We start from the raw sequence: 19,785 nt of genomic DNA, 5'->3' as shown, positions 1-19,785 counted from the left end.
CTGGCTGCCTTTCACCTCAGCCTTCCTTGCTTTTCCTCCAGGTGTTCTTCTGAGAGCCTCACCCACCCCATTGTTTCCTTAATTGCTATTTGTAGAATTGAGCGGCCCTCTGCTGATGCCGGGAAATCAGAAATGCAGCTATGCACATGACCCAGCTCGTGTAGGAAAAACTTCTGCAGCAATAGAGAGACGGGCCTGCAGGTACATGGGCGCTGAAGACAGACATGCTGTGCCTCGGCAGGAGGGAGGGCACATCTCCACTTGTACTGGTGGTATGACACATGAGCATTTTGAAACATTTTAGATACAGAGCCTTAGGCAACAAGGCAAGCAGTTTATTCCAACAGAAGAGCTGACACACACCTTGGTTCCCTTTGTAGACTGAATACCTAAGTCCCTAATTGCTGGAGAAACTCTTTCAACTTTTGTTAAGATTTGCTCTGGTTAAGAGATTACTTGTATACATCTTAAATTTTACTGATTCAATGACAACTTTCGTGTGTGTGTGTGTGAGTGCGCGTGTGCATGCACATATACATACAATTTCTTCAAAATTTTAACCTTTATTTTTATCTTATGTATATGGGTGTTTTGCCTGCATGGATGTCTGTGTGCCCTGTGTGTGCAGGGTTCACTGAGGCCAGAAGAAGTCATTGGAGCCCCTGGAACTGGAGTTAGAGATGATTGTGAACTGCACTGTGGGTGCTGAGAATTGAACCTGGGTCCTCTGGAAGAGCAGCCAGTGCTCTTAACCACAGAGCTCTCTCACTAGCCCACAATTTCTTTTTATCTTATTATCTATTTACTAATCAAACATTATTTTTGATAATAAAATGTGATTTATTTGTAACTTTGATTATAATAAATGGTATCTTCATTTTCAAAAGCAATATATTACTGTTAAACTCATTATACCGTACAGTCATGCAGGGCTTCCATTGTTTGGGCTTAGGCTCAGTGGGGAAGACCTGACATCCTTAGGAAGAGAGCAGAGAATAAGCTGAATGGGGTCTTCTTGGTGGTTGTTTGCATGTAGACACTCCTAGATGTGTTCCCTAAAGCATAGCGGTGAAGCTTGAAAACCCTGCTTTGTGACTGATCTGGGTGCGTATGTATTTTCCCTTCTTTTTTTTTTTCCCTCGTTAAGTAATGCACCAGTCTTTAATGGGAAAGGTGCTTTAGTGTGTTGTTAGGCACAATTGCCTAAACACACAGAACAGGTCCAAATGTCTACTTTAATCTGTTGCCTGAAACTGCTTTGTGGCTTGTAACAGCTCAGCCTTGGTGACATGCGCACTGGTGGCAGGTGCAGACGAGGATACTCCTGCACCTCTTGCACGGCTTTGGGATCGGGGAGACCTCCGTTGTTTCCTCTTTCCTCTCCTGTGTGTATTTATTTTCTGTTAGTCTTTTTTGAACATAGTCTACACTTGAGCTTCAGGCTGCTACTACATTCCAGGAGGCGAGCAGGCCGACGCGAGGGGATCAACGCTTTGACCAGTCCGCAGTAAATGAAGTGAGCGATACTGGTTTACCTCAGTCGCATCTCTGCAAAGGCTTGGCAAGAAGAGAGGCAGGCGCACTGTTCTGAGAAATGCAGTTCGAAGCTCTTTAAAGCTAAGGGCTGTAGTAATTAAAAAGTAAAACCCCGGGGGTGGGGGAGAAGAGAGAGGAGGGATTAAGGAGGGATGAAAGCGTGAGCTGGATGAGAAGGGACACAGAGAAGACCAGGGAAGAGGTGCTAAGCCAGAGGGACAGCCCCCAGCGTCTGTTCAAGCAAGTTAAACACTAAAACAAAAGAATTAAAATACAAAAGGGAGAAGTTAAAATATGAAATATATAGAATAAAAGAAAAGCCAGCATTTCTTCTTCACTGGGATTGCCACTATGTCCCCCTGTCCATTAGGTTACCCTTTGCTGCTGGTCTCTGTGTCTCCCTTGCTGGGTTCCAAAGTGGAGATCAGCTCTTTAGGAGTCCCCCTCCTCTTCTAGAGCTTTCTCTCTGGTCTGCTGTGTAACTGTGCCGTTCACATGTGCGTTTTTAATGCCCCGGGCTAGAGTAAAAGGACAGGGCACCCTCGCTTGTGTGTCTTGACTGCTGAGCACTTTCTTGCATATAACTCACATGTGGCCTGATGGTCAAGACAAGTTAAAATGAAGCGAAAGGTACTTAGTTACCTCAGTCACATCCCTACAAAGGCTTTGAAAGAGAGGCAGGGTACTGTCGTGGTAAATGTAGTTTAAAGCCTTTGAAACTTAAGGGTGATATTAATTAACAAGCAAAAAAGAGGGGAGCAGGTCTGGCAACAGGGCATCTCTCAGCAATGGTACCCTCTTTTCTCCCAGGCTGGGCCATGGGGAGGCACAGGAGACAAGCCCCAGAACGTCTGCTTCCAAGTCTTAATGCCCAAGTTTTGTTATTGTCGAGTTTGCTTGTCTGGTTCACAGTCTGGCGTGGGGTGAGGTGGAGGAGCCATTTCCTGCCACCCTGCTCTCAGCAGCCTTCAGTAAGCTGGGTCATAGATCTCTGGACCTTTTCTGGTCTGGTTTTTCACCGAAGCCTCCTCTTGCCCGTATGCAGTTCTCACTTTGCTTTTCCCCCACAAACCAGGTGTTTTCCACCGCCGCTCCTCAACTGTACCTTCTTCCTCAGAGCGCACCCCTTCTTTTAGTGCCAGCCTCTGTATGGACACCCATGCTGAAAGCATAGGTAATAAGGACAGGGAAAATGCACAAAGCTTACCCCCAAAGTCTACAGATTTCTCTCTTCTCTAGTGCCTTTTGATTTGAGGTCAACCAATTAGTAACCTTCTTTGCCAGGCGTGTGATGCAAAACTTATGAGCAATGTTCTGGGCCCCAAGAGACTTTTACCGGTGGGCTAGATAGACAGAGAGATGATGAGAGCGTGACAATGAGCATTGTATTGGGGGATGCAGTAGGGTGTCGTGGGAACCCACAGCAACAATATTTGGTCTTGGACAATGGTGGAGGTGCTGGGGGAAAGCAGCACTAGCTGGGATGTAAAATTTCCTGCTTGCAGAACTTATACTCTGGTGAGCAGAGAGCTGCTCACTCGTGACTGAGTGAAAGGTGGTAAGGGCTGCAGGGAAGATGGAAACAAGGAACGTGGTCTGGGACTTGGGCATGGAAAGAGGCTACTCTTGAAAATTGAAAGCACTGCCTGGGATCACTCCTGCAATCTCAGGCCTGGGAACTGGAGTCAGGAAACTTGCTGCAAATTAAGGGCAGTATGGTCTATGCAATGAGTTTCAAGCTACTAGGACTGCAGACAGAGACTCTGCTTCAAAAAAAAAAAAAAAAAGAGAGAGGAGGTTTTGGGCCTAGAGGGAGGGCTGAGCGGTAAAGTTGCTAGCACCTATATACCAGGCAGCTTATAACTACTTGTGACTACAGTTACAGGGTCTCTCCCTCCCCCAACATTTAAAAACAATAAAATAGATTCGAAAAAGAGGAAGTTTTTATTATATTTGAATATAAAGGAAGGCTAAAGCATGAATTGTGGAACCCTGATTCCATGACATATTTGCCTTGTTTGTACCACTTACCCTGCATTTTACAAATCTAGTCCTAAGAGTAATATCAAGAAAGCCTTCTAGAGCCATGGTGGACTGTCAGTACTCTGTCAGTTCATGTATTTACTTCCTTCAGTGAAGCTCATCCTCGGCAACAAAGGGCACTCAAAACCAACCTGAAATACATGAGACTCTGCCTAAGACTTGGAGGGGAACAGATATGATCAGTTGCTTTTCTGTCTTCAAAAGGACAAAGCAAGACAAAAGAAGATTAACATTAGTGAAGATTAACATTAGTGAATATTTGTGCTGGAGAGAACAAATGAGTTTTTCATGGGTTTATCCAACATCAAATCATTGATGCTATTGATCTTCCAATCCAACTACTCTGGGCATGGCTGGAACACTGCACCTAGTCCCTGGAATGAGGCATTTTGGTACTATTTGAGGCTTAACAGAGTTTGGTATGGAGGGTAGAAGGGAAAGGCAGGTGAAGATTTAGGTTGATATGGCCTGTGATGGGAAGACAAGATTCCATGAAGTCTTGACTAAGGAGTCCAGGGATCCAGTGGGGAAAATGTGGGAAGATGTGACCCAGAGCAACAGGTTTCAGGGGGTCCTGGGGGCTGTCAGTTCACAGAGCATCAGGCTCCTAAAGGATTTGCCCTGGGTAAGAGTTGAGCAGAAAACTATTGGCTGTTAACTTTAGAAGGTAGTTAGTAATTTTGTCAGTGTTCTGATTAATAATCAAATTGTCTTGAAGTCTTTTAAGGCTATCTGAAACTTTTTGACCATTGGAGAAATAGACAGAGTGACTTAGGCAATCCTTAATTGGCCTGTGTTTGAAAAAAAAAGGCATGTTCGGGACATATATTTTTGTTTTTGTAAGTCTTGAGATTCTAGACAGTATGCTGTCATTAGGAAGCAATTTATCCCAATAAAGTTGTATCTGGGGATAAAAGCAACTATCAGATAAGAGGGTCTATGCTGTTCTTGTTGGTTTTATGCCAGCTTGACATACTCTGTATGTCATCTGAGAGAAGAGAATTGGGCTATAGGCATACATTTAGAAAATTTTCTTAATTAGTGATTGATGTAGGATGGGCCCAGCCCACTGTGGGTGATATCACCCTGGGCTGGTGGTCCTGGGTTCTATAAGAAAGCAGAATGAGCAAGCCAGTAAGCAGCACTCCTCCATGGCCTCTGAACCAGTTCCTGCCTCCAGGTTCCTGCCCGGTTTGAGTTGCTGCCTTGCTTTTCCTCAGTGGATGGGATTCAGGATATGTAAGCCAAAGAAACATTCCTCCCCACCCCCAAGTTGCTTTTGGTTCCATCACAGCACAAGTTACCCTAAGAAACATAGTCCCTGCCCACCATCAGGGTTGGCTTGGATCACTGGGGGCTCCACCGTCTGCTCGCACTGAAAAGGGTGGCATTTCCCACTATCTTTCTCCTGAAGTGTGACATGCCATAGAGCATTCTGGTTATGACTTTGTGCTCACTGGTGAGTTCTGGACACCAGAGACCTCTCTTTACGCTCACAGAAATCTCCATCTAGAGATGAAGAAGCAGCCCATTCAGTGCACTTTCCTTGCTTTGAGAAAAACAGCAGTTCTTCTCTCAGCAGGCCACTGAAGTGTATTCATTTGAGAAGTATTATAAGGTGCCTGCCAGCTTATACTTCACCCAGTGTGGGTTGGTCATAGGATGTCCTGGCATTTTTGTAGCGGGCACTGTGATATGTCGAGGGCAGCCAGCTTTGATTCTGTCTCAGAAGGTAGGAATTTTCAAAAGAGGACATTTTATAAAGGGCGGGTGACAGATGCAGGACATTTAAGCAGGCTCCGTGGGAGGCTCAAAGTAAAAAAACCAACCAACCACCCAACCCAACAAACAAACAACCCCACGGGAATTGTTAATCCAAACTGAAGTCAAGTGCAGCTGCAGGAGCCCCGTGGACTGGTGAGAGCCGTCTCCCTCCCTGGCTCTGGGTCTGTCTGCTCCCAGGAGATCAGTCAGATTGTTTCTGTTGAAATAGGAAATGGGACAGGTGGAGAATTTCAGTATCGACACCCAGTTCTTGGGGTGCTAGAAGCTGCCAGGAAAGGAGCTGCAGGCTGTTTCCTGAACAAACAGTCCAGCACGTTAGCCAGACAATGGGCTTTCTCTGTGTGACACAGGCAGGCTGCACTGGGAGGGGACACTGGGATTTAGGAATTAAGCCAGGTTAACTGGGACGGGACAGATGGGAAAAGACTAAATATTTATGACATTGTGGGCTAGAGAGGAAATGATTCTGTAAATAAAGAATACAGTTTAAAAAAAAAAGCTATTTGGCTATTTACCTTAACAATCTTTTGTGATTTGCTATTTTTTTTTGGTTTTATTTCCTTCTTTTGTCTGCCCCCCCACCTTTTTCCTGTCTTTCATGTATAATATGTATTTTCTTAGTGCAGATATTTGCTCAGCTAAAGAAAATTTTCCTCCTCTCAAAGGGACATCAGTAGTTAAATGTGAGAGCCTTTCTGTAGGTCTTTCTTTGACCCTGATTTAACAGCCACTTATTAGATGTTTACTGTGTATGCCAAACTGTGTTCTAGATTCTGGGGCTTTATCAATACAACCAAGCAAACAAAAATCCCTGCCCTCATGTTGTTTCTGTTCTAATGGCGAGACAGAGACTAGGTAGACAGACATGCATATGTTTAGCTGTGAAGTTAGACAGAAGATCAAGCAATGGAGAAAAATGACATGGAAAGAAGGGTGATCAGGGCAGGAGTCTGGGTTGTGTTCACAGTGGACATGTGTGTGAGGGCATAGTAAGCAGTTTGTTGGAAAGGTCTGCCCCAGGCAGAGGGAAAGCAAGTGCAGGCAGGCCCGGGTTCTAGGACCAGTGTTCAGGCTGGTACTCTCCCAGAAAGGGAGAAGAGGAGGGAAGAAAGGAAGGGGCTAGGGAGCTGATTAAAAAAAAAAAAAACAGGTCAAATTGGGGGAAATGCATGAGCAGCTAGAATTTCACTTCGAGGAACATGAAAGCCCCTGGAAAGTTGGAGACAAGAGACCTGACTTGGTTTCCATTTTGGTCCCATTGTTCTGGCTTCTGTGTCATGTTTAGACTGGGGGAGGGTACTGGAGAAGGTGGGGTACTTGTATGGAGGCCATTGAAATTAGCTTTGTAGATGAGAGGACCAAGAAGTCAAAGTGGGATGCAGTGTTTAGGCAAGGGTGCCTGGAACAAGCCTCGTTCCCAGCTGTATTTGGGAGGTAGAATCAACACTGCTTTGCGGTTTGGAGTGTAAAGGAAAGACAGTTAAAGATCACTCCAATGACCCTTCATCTAGGGTGGGGTTTTTGTGGTAAAGAAGGTTCATAATGGAGCAACTTTGGGTGGGAGAGTGTGTTATTTGGCTTTGAAGATGGCAAACTTGATATCATTTCTGCATGAAGTTGTTGAATGGGCCAATGGGAGGATACGGAATCTAGGGCCAGTATAGAAGTCCTATATGTGTGTAGGGGTTGGAGACAATGAATTGCTGGAAACTATGAGAGGCAGCAGTGTCCAGAAAAGTCTAGAACCCTGCCCTCCACAGCTCAGAGGTTAGGGGGTAAGAGCTGAGGCAGACGAAGTAGGCAGAGCTCATCACTGCAATGGGATGGTGTGGACCAGCTGTGACCTGTTAGGTGACATACTGGGGTTAATGCGAAGGGCATTGGTGGCCTGGACAAGCTGTTTAGGTGTGGTGATGGGTGCCAGAGGAAGTCAGTCATCCAATAGACAGCTTTCAGCTTTACTGTTTGGTGGAAGTACCTATTTCAGGTAAAATCTCACAGTGAAATCTAACTCATGTGCCTCTCTGACCATATTCCACCTCTGCTGGGGCCCCTGAGGCCCTCCAAGTACATGACCTAGAATGCTCAGGGGAACATTAGAGACTGCTTGGATCAGTCACTTTTCTGTAACTGTGATAAAATATGATAACCCAAAGGCAACCTAGAGAAGGGTGATGCCATATAGTGGCAGTGGCAGGAGCAGGGAGCTGAGCGCTCACATCTCAACTGTTTCTGGGAAGCAGAGTGAGTGTGCTACAAGCAGAGAGTGAGGCTGTAGACTCTCAACACCTACCTGCCCCAGTGACATACGCCACCCAGCAAGGCTCTATGTCCTCAGTTCTATGACCTCCCCAAATGGCACCATCACAGGACTGTGGCAGGCATTTCTTATTCCAACACCAGATTTCTTGCTTACTCCAGAAGCCCCGTTTTCCCCATAGGACTGTGGAAAGTAAGAGTCTTACTTGAGGATACACTATTTAGAATAAGAGCTGGAGGAAAGCCAGGTTCCCGAGTGTCAGGAGAGCATTTCGTCCATGTTCCTTTTAGAGCCTGGAATTTCTCCTTACCCAGTCAGTGCTGAATGCATGTGTATCTGACTCGCGGTTGCTGGCCAGAAGATCAATGTCATAAGCTGTATGGACTTGACTTAGGAACCCAGATTTCTTCTGTAAATACCTGTGCATCTCTATATCGATTCTACTACTTGGGTGTGGTCCTCATGTCTCATGTACCTCAAATGCATCCACAAAAAGGACACATCAGTGGACAGCTCCAAGCTCTCATTGTAGTTCATGGTGTACTCTCTCTCTCTCTCTTCACAGAGCAACCACTGGAGAGGGTTTGGCAAGGTTAGTCTCTGTGGATGGGTGATGAATGCTCCAAGCTCTCATTACATTCAACTATGTTTATTTATAACCCATGGGTTGAAGCTGTTAATGGTCCCCAGTAAGGCATTCAAGATTCCTTACACAGTGGTTGCCTGCCCTTCCCCAGGAGATTCCCCAGATTCCCCACATGTAAGAATGCAAATGAGGGGAATCTGGGATCCCCACACTGTGATTTTTCTGTATATTGAGCACAATGCTGGCTATGTAGTTTTTTTTTCTTTGCACAGGAGAAAGAAAGGAAAATGCCACTACAAACAACAAGAACAACAACAAGAAACACATATGAAATGACTAGGTTATAGGCAATTGGCAAATTACAGAGATTATTTCAATAGCTGTCCTATCCTGAGGAGTCTAAGTCTTGTACCTAAAATGTCCTAACTAAGATATGAGAGGATAGTAACTGTGACTATCTAGTCTTCAACCCCATAAAGACCTGAGAAGGAAAATAACATTGTCTAAAGCAGGAAGTGCAAGCAAGCTACTTCCAAAAGATGCAAGAAATGACAGAAACAGCTGAAAGTCACCCAAAATCTCTCTGTAATGTTGGGGCAACCCATTTTGGCTATAGGCTTAGAATATCTGACAGATCATTTTCAGAAGCAGGAAAATTTGAAAGACTGTCTTAACCTGTCTTGGCAAGATTTAGCAGTTGCTTTTCTTATATCCTGCTTGTCCAGACTGGACAGTGTGCTTACTGGCAGCAGTCAAGGCAAGGGCAGTTCTTTGCCCAATAGACCAATTTTGCCAAAAAGAAAACAGGTACCAAATGGAGTGTCTTCTTTGCCCATCAGTCTTTATGGAGTAGATTGGTGCTGCCAGGAGCAGTTGTGTCTCATGCCAACAGAATTCTAAATTATTAAACCATTAAATGTTGTATTCTGTAGGTCTTTGGCATGTTTGAAGATTACCTGTCTATGCAGAGTACATCTCTGTGTATCTAGAGACCCTAACTAACATAACTATAATTGTGACAAACGTAGGTGACTATTAACCTTTAATTCTTAATAACCTATATAGCTTAAAGACTAAAGCTTTACAATCATTAAGCATATGTACAGCATAAGGACAATCTCAAGGTTGTAACAGTATATAAAAATATCTTAACCAGAGGTAGAGATGTATAGTGCAATATGACAAAAATAATCTTAATTTGTATTAATGCACAAAATACCTTAAGCAGACGTAGAAACATACAGTATGACAAAATAATTTTATATTTGTGTACAAAATATTGTAAATAGAAATAGGAATATACATAATATGACAAGTATAATTTTGAATTTGTATCAACATACAAATTATTTTATATACAAAAAGTTTAACATATGTATTAATGTACAACAATCTATACCAATGTAAGTTTTCTAAAACTAAAAGTTGCTAAAATAGTTTACAAGTAGATACACTAATCTGCTTTATTACCCTATCCTATCCCCATTTTTTCTATACCAAATGAGATCTCTGAGTCTAATTATTATTCTGTCCCCAACCCTATAATAACTTATAACCAATCCTGAGAAAAACCAAAAACCACCCATCCCATTTGTTGAGAGAGGGTGTCATTGTCTTAGAATTACTTAAAGCTGTTTTGGGGGCCATGGTATTTCTATGATTAATTATTAACTAAAATAATGGTTAAATCTCAAGAGAACTAGCTGTAACATTTGTAGCCAGTCTCTGAGTAGTGGGTAAGTTCTTATCTGAAGTTATGTGATGTTCTCTGATGTTTTGGCGGGAGTGTTGTAAGAAGGCGGACCATCTCAGCTAGCCAATTTGGAATTGTCTTGAGCAGTCTGTAGTCCAAAGCTGATCTTTGAGCGGTGTTTATTGGCTCAGTGGCATCATTATGAACCAGGTAGAATGGTTGTTGACTCCTTCTGGAGACTTCAGAGATTGCTGTTAGGACAATTTATTATTTAATATGGAAAATTTAGACATTATTAATATCAAAATGAAAAGTTTAAATTTAAAATAGATATTTATCCAAAGAAAGGCACTGTAGAGTTAAAAATAAGTATGGGAAAATATAGAATTTTGGGGAGATAATGAAGTTTTGATAGCCAAAGTCCTTAGATTTTTGGTTTTCTTCTGTCCCACACCAGGTGACTCTTAGGATATGAGATGAAACTGAATTTTTTTTTAACATGCTTGGATTTAGAGAAGGAGAGAGCCATGCTCCAACTCCAAAACCAGTTTTGATTTTAATTGATTCAGGACTACATATTTTCTGAGAAGTAAAGACATATAGATGTTTAGGCAGTGAGATTTTTCCCTGTAGAGAATATTGGTACCTTAGGTCAGAGTTTTCTTTGCTTGATAATTTTTTCTAGATAGCTTTCCCTTCTTTAGATGGCTAGATGTCTAAGATTTCTTGAAGGTGGGTATCTCTATTTTCCTGTAAAGAAAAACAAAACAAAAACCCAGAGCTCTGCCGCAACCCTTGTTTGTTGAGTTTTCCTTTCAGGATGTCACATTGGTTGATGAAGTATTAAGAGGTCTCTCTTGTTCAAATCGAGTCTTTATAATTTTGCTGGTATCCTTAGCTTTTCTTCTCTTGTGGAAATAAAAGCGAAACCCCTTCCTCAATGTAACACATGTTCTATTCTGAGGTCAACACATCTTTAAAGTACACAGGCTGATTTAACTCAGCAGTTTTTTCTATTGCCAAATGTCTCTCTGCTGGTTTTGTTTCTCATTAGCATTAAGAAAATTCAAGGTTAATAACGCATTATACAATCTATCTCTGGGGGTCTTAGTTATCCCTACCTGTTTGTTAAGCATTTATTTTAAAGTGCGATTAGATCTTTCTACAACTGCTTATCCTGAAGGATTGCATGGTATATCTGTAATATGCTTTATGTTATAAGTATAATATATTAATATAATAATATGTTAAGAAAACTTTTATTTTACTAGAGACATAAGCTGGAGCATTGTTAGTCTTAATTTGTACAGGTATTCTCATGATGCCTGTGATTTCTAATAGGTGTGTCTTTTTAGAACTCAAAGCAGTTGCCCATTGAAATCCTGAAAATGTGCCTATTGTATAGTGTATATATTTTAGTTTTTCAAATTCTGCAAGATGAAACACATCCATTTTTCAGATTTTATTTTTTGCATATCTTTAGGGTTACTTCCTGCAGGTGGTGAAGTTTGATTATAGAAGGAGCAAGTAGGACCTTTTGTGTGTGTGATTTCCTTGACTTGTTGCCAAGTGATAGCCTTTGATATTGACATGATTTTTTAAAATGAAATTTTGAGGCTTTGAGCACTGATAAGTTTCATTATTACTTTGTTCTAGGGGACCGAGCAGACCCGTATGTGATCTGATGTGTGTATATATGGGATGATTTCTATTCCTGATTATGTCCTGTAATTGTATAAATAACAAAGTTAATTCTGTTTTATCAGGAATAACTTCAGTTTCAACATGTAAAACAACTCTCTCTGCATATTGAGAGTCAATAACTATACTGAGAGGTTCTGTTAAATCCATTAGGTACCATAAGAATGGCATACAATCCCAGCTTTTGTACAGAATCATGAGGGCTTTGGGCCACTTTACTTAAATTTCCTGATTTATATCCCACCTTTCCTGATTTATATGTATCAGCATAGAATGTAGGGACTCCAGAGATTGGTGTTCTCAAAGCTGTTGGCAGAATGGATTACCACAACAGAAGCTGGGTGCATTTTTCTGCTGGAGGGCAGTTGTAGGGCCAAGCATCTAAATTCAAAGACTTGGACATCTTGGGGACAGCATGTTGGTTTTTACTTCTCTTTTCAGATATTTTAAAATAATCCTTTTGATATCAATGGCAGTGATTAGCCATATTATAAAATAGTTTGAGATTTTCCCCCCTTTGAGTGTTTTGTTTTGTTTTTTTCTCTTGTGAGACTTTTCTGCTGATCTTCTGATATGGGCAAACTTTTTCAGCATAGTAGCGTCACCTTTCTGAAGGGCCTCACAATGTTAGTGGTGCTACTTAACGTAGATGGAGACTGAATTGGTTTCCCAGCAACCCAGGCCCGAATAACCCACAGAAACTATATTAATTACCACACTGTTTGGCCAACACTCAAGCATATTCCTACCTAACTCTTATATCTTAAACTAACCCATTTCTATTAATCTGTATATCCTCACCAGGCTGTGGCTCCCCTGTAAGGCTCTGGTGTCTTTCTCCTTAGGTAGGTAGCTACATGGTGTCTCCCTGACTTTCCTTTCTTCCCTCCTCTATATTTGTTTGGATTTCCTGCCTTGCTCCATTCTGCCCTGCCACAGGCCAACACAGCTTCTTTATTAACCAATGGTAATAAAACATATTCACAGCTTACAGAGGGGCATCCTACACGGACTTCAGACACGACTTTTATTAAATGTTTGCGGGGCAACTTAATTCATTACACAAGTACAAACCTTGAGTTTAAATTTTGCCCTTTGTAACCTGTCTCTGAATGAGGACAGGGTCACTAGTATGCCTGCGCCTTTGTGTGTTGTGTGTGATTGATATTGTGTGTGTGTGTGTGTGTGTGTGAGTTTGTATGATCACCCTTGCTGTTTACATGCTATAGAGATCTCACTGTTAAGAAGCATTGCTCTAGGGATGTATAATTTCTCTCTTCTCAAGATTCTCAAAGCTTAATCTTCCAATTCAGCTAAATCAGCACTGTGGTTCTGCTGCTATTTTGACTTCCTGCATAGCAACTGCGGCAACATTCATTCCATCCTCGCTGAAGCCTGTCCTAGTACGTAATAACCTTACTTGATAAAATTAGTATTAAAGATCATCTCCATGTTCTTGCACAACACGCTTTGATAAAGAGAGGGGTGGATCCATTGACATAGTAGAAGTAGAAATAAAAACGCCCATTTCTGATCAATTGGAATGCTTATTTCTGGGGTGAGCAAGGGTTCCTGGCCTTGTCCTGCGGTGCCTTGTGCTACGATGGCCATTATTCTCCTGTTACCCTATATTTCTTGGTTTGTTTGTCTTTTACTTATTGTATGGCCTTATTTGTTAAACTTTATTTTTATTGCAGGAAATTTTCTACCCTGTAGGAGAAAAGGGCAGTATAGATTTATATAAAAGTCAATAAGGCATTTGGATTTCTGTGGTAAGCGTTGTTGAATATGTACTGGTTATGGAAAAATTATTCATTTTTAATTTTAGGAACTTTTTAAATATTTTAAATTTTTATTACATTTAGAGAGAGACTGAGAGAGAGCATGTGTGTGTGTGTGTGTGTGTGTGTGTGTGGCATAAGACAACTTACTGGAGTCAGTCTTCTCCTTCTACCATATGGATTTGGGGCCTTAAACTAAAGCCGTCAGCCTTGGCAGCAAGTGCCTCAACCCACTGAGCCATCTTGCCAGCCCAGAGACCTAGTAGTGCTGACACGGCTGCCTCTGACCTCGTTGTTCGGCCCTCCTCACGCCAGGAGGACGCCGAGAAAGGTCCCCATGGCGGGTTACAGGCTTTGGTGTCAGTACGATGGAGCCAGCATCACTGTTTGCAGGTTTGTGAATGGTAGATGTGTGAACCAAATGAGTCAGCGTTGCTGTATGAATCTTCACAGAAATAGCTCACATAGTCGGCGCTGCCAATTCACAAAAAGGGTGGTTTTTACAGCGGAGAGCTAATGCTGTTTATAGGTCCTTATTTTGTGATTGCGATTCCATCTGTGAAAGCTAAACTTTAAAAGAGTGTAAGAAAAATCAGGAACAACTTTTTGTTGCCTTTTAACTACTAGGATGTTACCGAATGGATTAGATTTAGACCTGCAAAGCAGATTTGCTCCACTGTTCCGCACTGGGGTTTAGAATGCTCAGATTCTTGGGTCGCTGGGGCTTAGGCCCTGCTATTAAAATGTAGCTATTTTTGCAATGCTTTGGAATTCACATAAACACTAGGATATTCTGTTTCTGTTCTGGTGTCAGGTCTAAAATTCCTTGTTTTCTCAAAGTTGGCAAAATATTAGAAAAACTTCTCTTAACTGTTCATTTCCTTTCTCTTCTGCATGGTCTGTCTGACTGGTTAGTATTAGTTTATGCGTAATTCGAACGACAGGGTAATAAAAAGTTTTCTCTCAATTTGCTTGAAAATTTGTTCAACTTTGGGTAGCCCAAGGATGCTGAGGTGAAGGTTTGGGCTAGTGTGTCTCTAAGTCTCTATCAATGTTAAACTATGAATTTCTAAGAGGTTCTAAGACCCTGAGAAGAATCAGTCAAAACTTTGTATAGAAAAGACCCCAAATTTGGAGAGATATCTATTATCATTATATTGGTTATAGCCATTTTAATTAATTATTATTGTTGTGGTCAGTGTGTGTGCATGCATGCAGTGGCAGGTGTTTGAAAGTCAGGACAGCTGTAGGAGTTGGCGCGCTTTCTCTCTACCATGTGGGTTCTGGGACTTGAACTCAGATCATCGAGCTTGGCCTCAAGCTCTTCTGTCCGCTGAGCCATGTTGGCAGCTTTCACCCTGACAATTTTTATAAGAAATCAAAGGAGAATTATGGTATAAAGGAATGCTATTTTCTTTATTTGAAAAATTCTCTCTCTTTTTCACAGAGTTAATTTGATTACACAAGTGATTTGAACACTGGTTTCTGAGTTCTTCACTTTGCATTATACATATGAAATCACTGTGACTTTGTCATCAATGTTTCTAATATTTAATAATCATTGGTTTCTCTAAAATTCTAAATTGGTCGGAATACTCAACAAGGTCCAGAAAGAATAGACAAAACAGTAAATAAAAAGTACTTTGTCTGTCTTCTTTCTTTGGTTTGAGTTTTACTTCTTTGAAAACATTTCCTAATTCTGGTGTGTGAAAGTGTAGTTTGGGAATCCCAAGAGCATTGGTTCCTGCATTTCAGCAACATGGACCCTAAAGTTAGGTGGGTCAAGTTTCTGAACTATCACACTGACAGAAAGAGCTGGAGGGACTGGGCACTGTATCCAAGAATTACCTGAGAATTTGTGTATTGAAATCTTTACACTTTAATAAATTAACAAAATACCACTAATTAGTATAATATTCTTAGCCGAAGGGAGAGGGCTTCTTGTAAGTGAGCTGTCTACTCCTCAGGGGCAGTCTTGCCATCAGAATCACTTCAGAGAAACTCTAGAAACACCTGCTTAGGCTACAGCTCAAGTCATTGAGAGAAGTGACTTGGGCTGGTACCCAGGTATTGATAGTTTTGAAAGATGTTTAATTCCAAAGTGCAGCTGGGGTGAGGGTTTTTAATTTATTGGAATATCATAGGTACCCTACTTGTTAGAAGATCAGAATATGTGAGGGTAGGAAGGTGTAGTGGAGATGGCCTTTTATAAGAGAGCTCAGATCGTGTTGGAAGCCCGCCTTTATCAACACCAGATGTGTTAACTTCAACAGGTACTTTACCTGGGTCTGAAATTTCTTTGCAGCTTTTCTATTGAAGTTCAATACTTAATTTCATTATAGTATTTTTGGAGTAGTTTCCTGCACCACATGAAGCATGAACAAATTCAGATATCTATTTTCTTTATTTTGATTCAGGTGGTCATAGGATAAACTTTGAGTCTGATGTTTGTCTAAGGACTTGTCACTGAGAAATTTGGGATTTTGTGAATTTGAAACTTAGTGGGTTGATATCATTATCTTATAAGGAAGAGCCTGCTAAGCATATCACGGCACAAACTGTTCTAGGGTACTGTTAGGCCCACTTAAAAAAATCCAGCTGTTTTGACAATTTACATGGGGGGGGGGCACACTTATCACAGGCAAGTCCAAAAGCAGATCTTGATATGGAGACAAGGCAGACTTGAATAAATGGGGACTGTGGGGGCTGTGACGGTACACTGTCTGGCCAGCAAGCCCCTGGAATCCTCCTCTCTCTGCCTCTCCCTTGCGGTATTTGAGGTACATGCTATTGTTCCCAGTTTGTGTACGGGGTAGCTGGGATTCAGACTCAGGTCATACTTTGTAGCCAACGCAGCAAAGCAAACCCCTTTCCACGGAGCCATCTCCCCAGCTCCAACTCTTCAGACTCCTTGGAGAATTCATGCAGTAAATTATTTTACGGGGGCTGGCTTTTCTCTCCTTTTCTTTTCTTTTTGGAGACAGGTTCTAATTCTGTAGCCCAGATGAGCGTCAGACTCACAGTCTTAGTGCCTCCCTCTCCGGAGTGCTTAGACTGCAGGTGTGCACCGCCACGTCTGGCCCTGTTTGTACTGTCAGCCCCACGTTCCCAGGCCTCACCGTACACAGCAGGCGTGAGACATTGAGTTATGGGAACAAATGAACCAGCCTCATGTCGATGCATTCCCTTGCTGCTTTTAGGTTCCATATGAATGGGAACATGGTTGTCTAACTTTAAAGCCTTTCAAGCTATAACAATGGCATATTCTTCACGTAGAGTCTGACCATTTTGGTGACCCCGAGACCCTTGTTTTTGGCTAATCTTTTTTTTTTTTTTTTTTTTTTTTTTACACTTGGCATTTGTCTGAACTCCAATATTCGTCGTGGAAATGAAGATAAATTCTTCTCTTGACATTCCCTTTTTCCATTAAGTTAAAAATCGTTGCTTCGTAAGTGAGATTCCAAACATCTGGATTTTGATCTTTCCACCATACAGGATGATAGTTTAGCTCTGGCCACATCTGGACCATGCAACCTGATCACATTCTGCACACAGAGTGTCTAACTCAGGTGGTGCAGCCAACCAAGAGCTTGCGGAATGCACTTGAACCCCGTTCTCCTGATATTTTACACGCGGTCGGGGTCTGGGTGTTTTTTTTCCCTCTATTCTCTGATTGTGGACAAATGGGAAAGCTATAATGCCGCTCTCAAAGACCCACAAAGATTCTCTGACTTAATTTCTGTTCTTTGTGGCAGGTAATAGTCTCTCGGATTGCAGACATGCTCTCAAATGGTCTCAACAAGTGCAACCCTTGTCAGGGTTAGCAGAGCTGGGAGACACTGAGAAGCTACACACAGTCTCTCTCCCTCTCCCTCTCTCTGGATTTTTATTTTAGTGGGAAGTTGGAGTTGAAATGACCTGATATTTGATCCGGATCTGCTGCTCTTGTCTGAGCCAGGAATTGGGCCTTGACAGCTGAGGACACTGTGATAGTTGCCATTGCTGGGAACCTGTGATTCTTCCTGACATTCCCCCTATTAGCCATCTACTCTGTGTGAATCCCCTTAATTTCTGTGGGTACTTAAGAGTTCAAGGTGCTATGTATGGCTGTTTATGCGACTGGTTACATTTTGTTATGTAATCTTTCACCCTTAATTGCTTAAAAATATTTATAATGTGTCAAGTTGGAAATTTACTTTCAAAGTCCCATTTAGGTGACTATTATTTTCAAATATGGATTTATACTGTTAAGGGATCCTGTGTTCGGTACAACAGGGATTTGGGTGTGGGCTCCATACTGTTTTATAATCCATCAATGTGGTCTTTCACGCCCAGGATTCTTAGGTCGAGAGCACTGTGCTTTTTCCTGTCTTATATTATGAAATATATTGTGTATATTATATTTTATAATATATACATACACTGTTGTTAACTTTGGCATGAGAGGAATGAATCCTAGAATGGCTTGAATATTTTTGCCACAAAACAAGAAGTTGGAAGTGAAATTTTTGAGCCTTCTCAAGTCGAATTAGATCTCCTAAGTTCAACCTGAGCCTCTGTTGTTGGAATGTGGGCTATGGGAGGCTATCAAGGCTTTGTTTTTTTTTTTTTTTTTTTCAGAATGACTCTTGCAGGGTAAGCAATGGAAGGAAGTACCATGTACCCATTTGTAGGTAGCACTGTGTCATAGGCAGGTGTTAGAGTGTTGCGTGTTGCAAAGCAGGATCAGCCTCACCCAGAAGGCCCTTCTGAGTTCGGTTCCCTGGGCTATCTAGATAATCTTATGGCCTGCACACGGCAGGTGGGGGGCGGTGGCAGGGACTGCTTTTGAGTACCCAGCGAGCGCTGACTGCCTCATGCTTTGTTTCGTGCTTTTTCAGAGTGCAAATTCACCTGCACCAGCGGCAAATGCTTGTATCTTGGTTCACTGGTCTGTAACCAACAGAATGACTGTGGGGACAACAGTGACGAAGAGAACTGTCTTCTGGTGACTGAGCATCCACCTCCAGGCATCTTCAACTGTAAGTCCTCTGACTCAGCCTTGCGACGTTGTGTCTGATGGTGTTTTGAAACGGATGGAAGGTGGAAAGTTACGTTTCCTAGTTACAGGAGAGAGAGGTTTCCTTCTGGGTTGGAAGATGGCGTGTGTAAGATGGAGAACGCCTGCGTTTCTGTAGGTGCTCACTGGTGCGGTGGTTTGTAATTGGTCTTTACTGTTGATCTGAGAAGCCCCAGTTGGTTCCAAGAAAGCAGATACTGTGTTCTTCACAGAGCTTAAGAGACCTTTTTGAATTTATGACTTCAGAAATGATTTTAAGTAAGTGAAGACAGGTCCGTAATTATTCACAAAAATAGAAATATTTACACAAGACTCCTAAAGGTTCTGGTTGTATGCTTTGCTGTTAAATACCAAATGGAAATAAAGCATGTGCCAGGTCTTTACACGTATGACTCTCAAGCTGAGACTCAGAACACTGTCTCATGAAAAAGTGAGATTGGAATCTGAAATTCATTGGTTTTGGATTTCATGATTATTATGACAAGGAAGAGGGAGAATGCAGTTTTGAAACACTCCTGAATTCTGTTAGGAAAAATAGTTTATTATTTCTGGTTTTCCACGAACCAACTGAAGTGGGTTAAGGGGGAGCATCCTTTTGTATCAGCCTACCTAGGGAGAATGCTTGCCATGCTGGTCCTTGCTGTGTTCTGATAGCTGCTTCCCCCAGATCCAGAGCTGACATCAGAGGCTTGGTCTCCAGCCCATGGTACTGTTATGAGGTGGTAAAACCGTAGAGGCCTGGTACCTCCTTAGGGGTGCTCTGCCTTTCATAAAGAGATTTTGGGACCCTGGGTCCTCAGGTTTCTGCTATGTAGCCCAGGCTGGCCTCAAGCTCACAGCAGTTCTCCTGCCTCAGGGTCCTAAGTGTTGAGATTACAAGGTGTGAACTCGCATGCCCTCTTTTCCTGGCTTTCTTGCTGCCATGAAGTGAGCACTTTTGTTCTACAGCTTGCTCTTTGATATCATAAGCTGCCTTGGCAGAGGCCCGGAGGCAAATGGGTCCAGTTGCCCATGGATTTAAAACTGAGATGAGGTAAGCCTTCCCTCTTTTGTTGGTCATTCTGAAGTGTTTGTTCTGGTGATATGAAGCTGAGAGGTGAATTCTCTTCCTTGTTGAAATTAGGAGCGGCGGGGCTGCGTCCCTGGCACCCGGCCACCCGCATGGCTAGTTTATACCCAGAAATAATTACACGGAAACTGTATTCTTTCGAACACTGCCTGGCCCGGCTAGGTCCAGTTTCTTATTGGCTAGCTCTTACATATTGTTCTAACCCATTTCTAATATTCTGTGTAGCCCACGAGCTGGCTTACCAGGGAGGATCTTAACCTGCATCTGTCTGG

The 19,785-nt window shown here is 42.2% G+C and overlaps 1 protein-coding gene across 13 annotated transcripts in view; it reads left to right on the top strand.

The window, feature by feature from the left end:
* The window catches only part of Ldlrad4 (low density lipoprotein receptor class A domain containing 4), a 315,823-nt gene that overhangs the window by 136,654 nt on the left and 159,384 nt on the right, over nt 1–19,785 (top strand). For all 13 annotated transcript variants that reach the window (XM_050157940.1, XM_050157946.1, XM_050157941.1 and 10 more), the window contains one exon: nt 18,266–18,406. In XM_050157940.1, coding sequence (XP_050013897.1) covers nt 18,266–18,406 — 141 coding nt within the window. The remainder of the gene's footprint in view (nt 1–18,265; nt 18,407–19,785) is intronic.

Source organism: Alexandromys fortis, unplaced genomic scaffold, assembly GCF_014885135.2.
Source record: "Alexandromys fortis isolate MF-2015 unplaced genomic scaffold, M_Fortis_MF-2015_v1.1 scaffold_94, whole genome shotgun sequence".
NCBI classification, from domain to species: Eukaryota; Metazoa; Chordata; class Mammalia; order Rodentia; family Cricetidae; genus Alexandromys; species Alexandromys fortis.
This window is presented reverse-complemented; position numbering and strand designations above follow the sequence as displayed.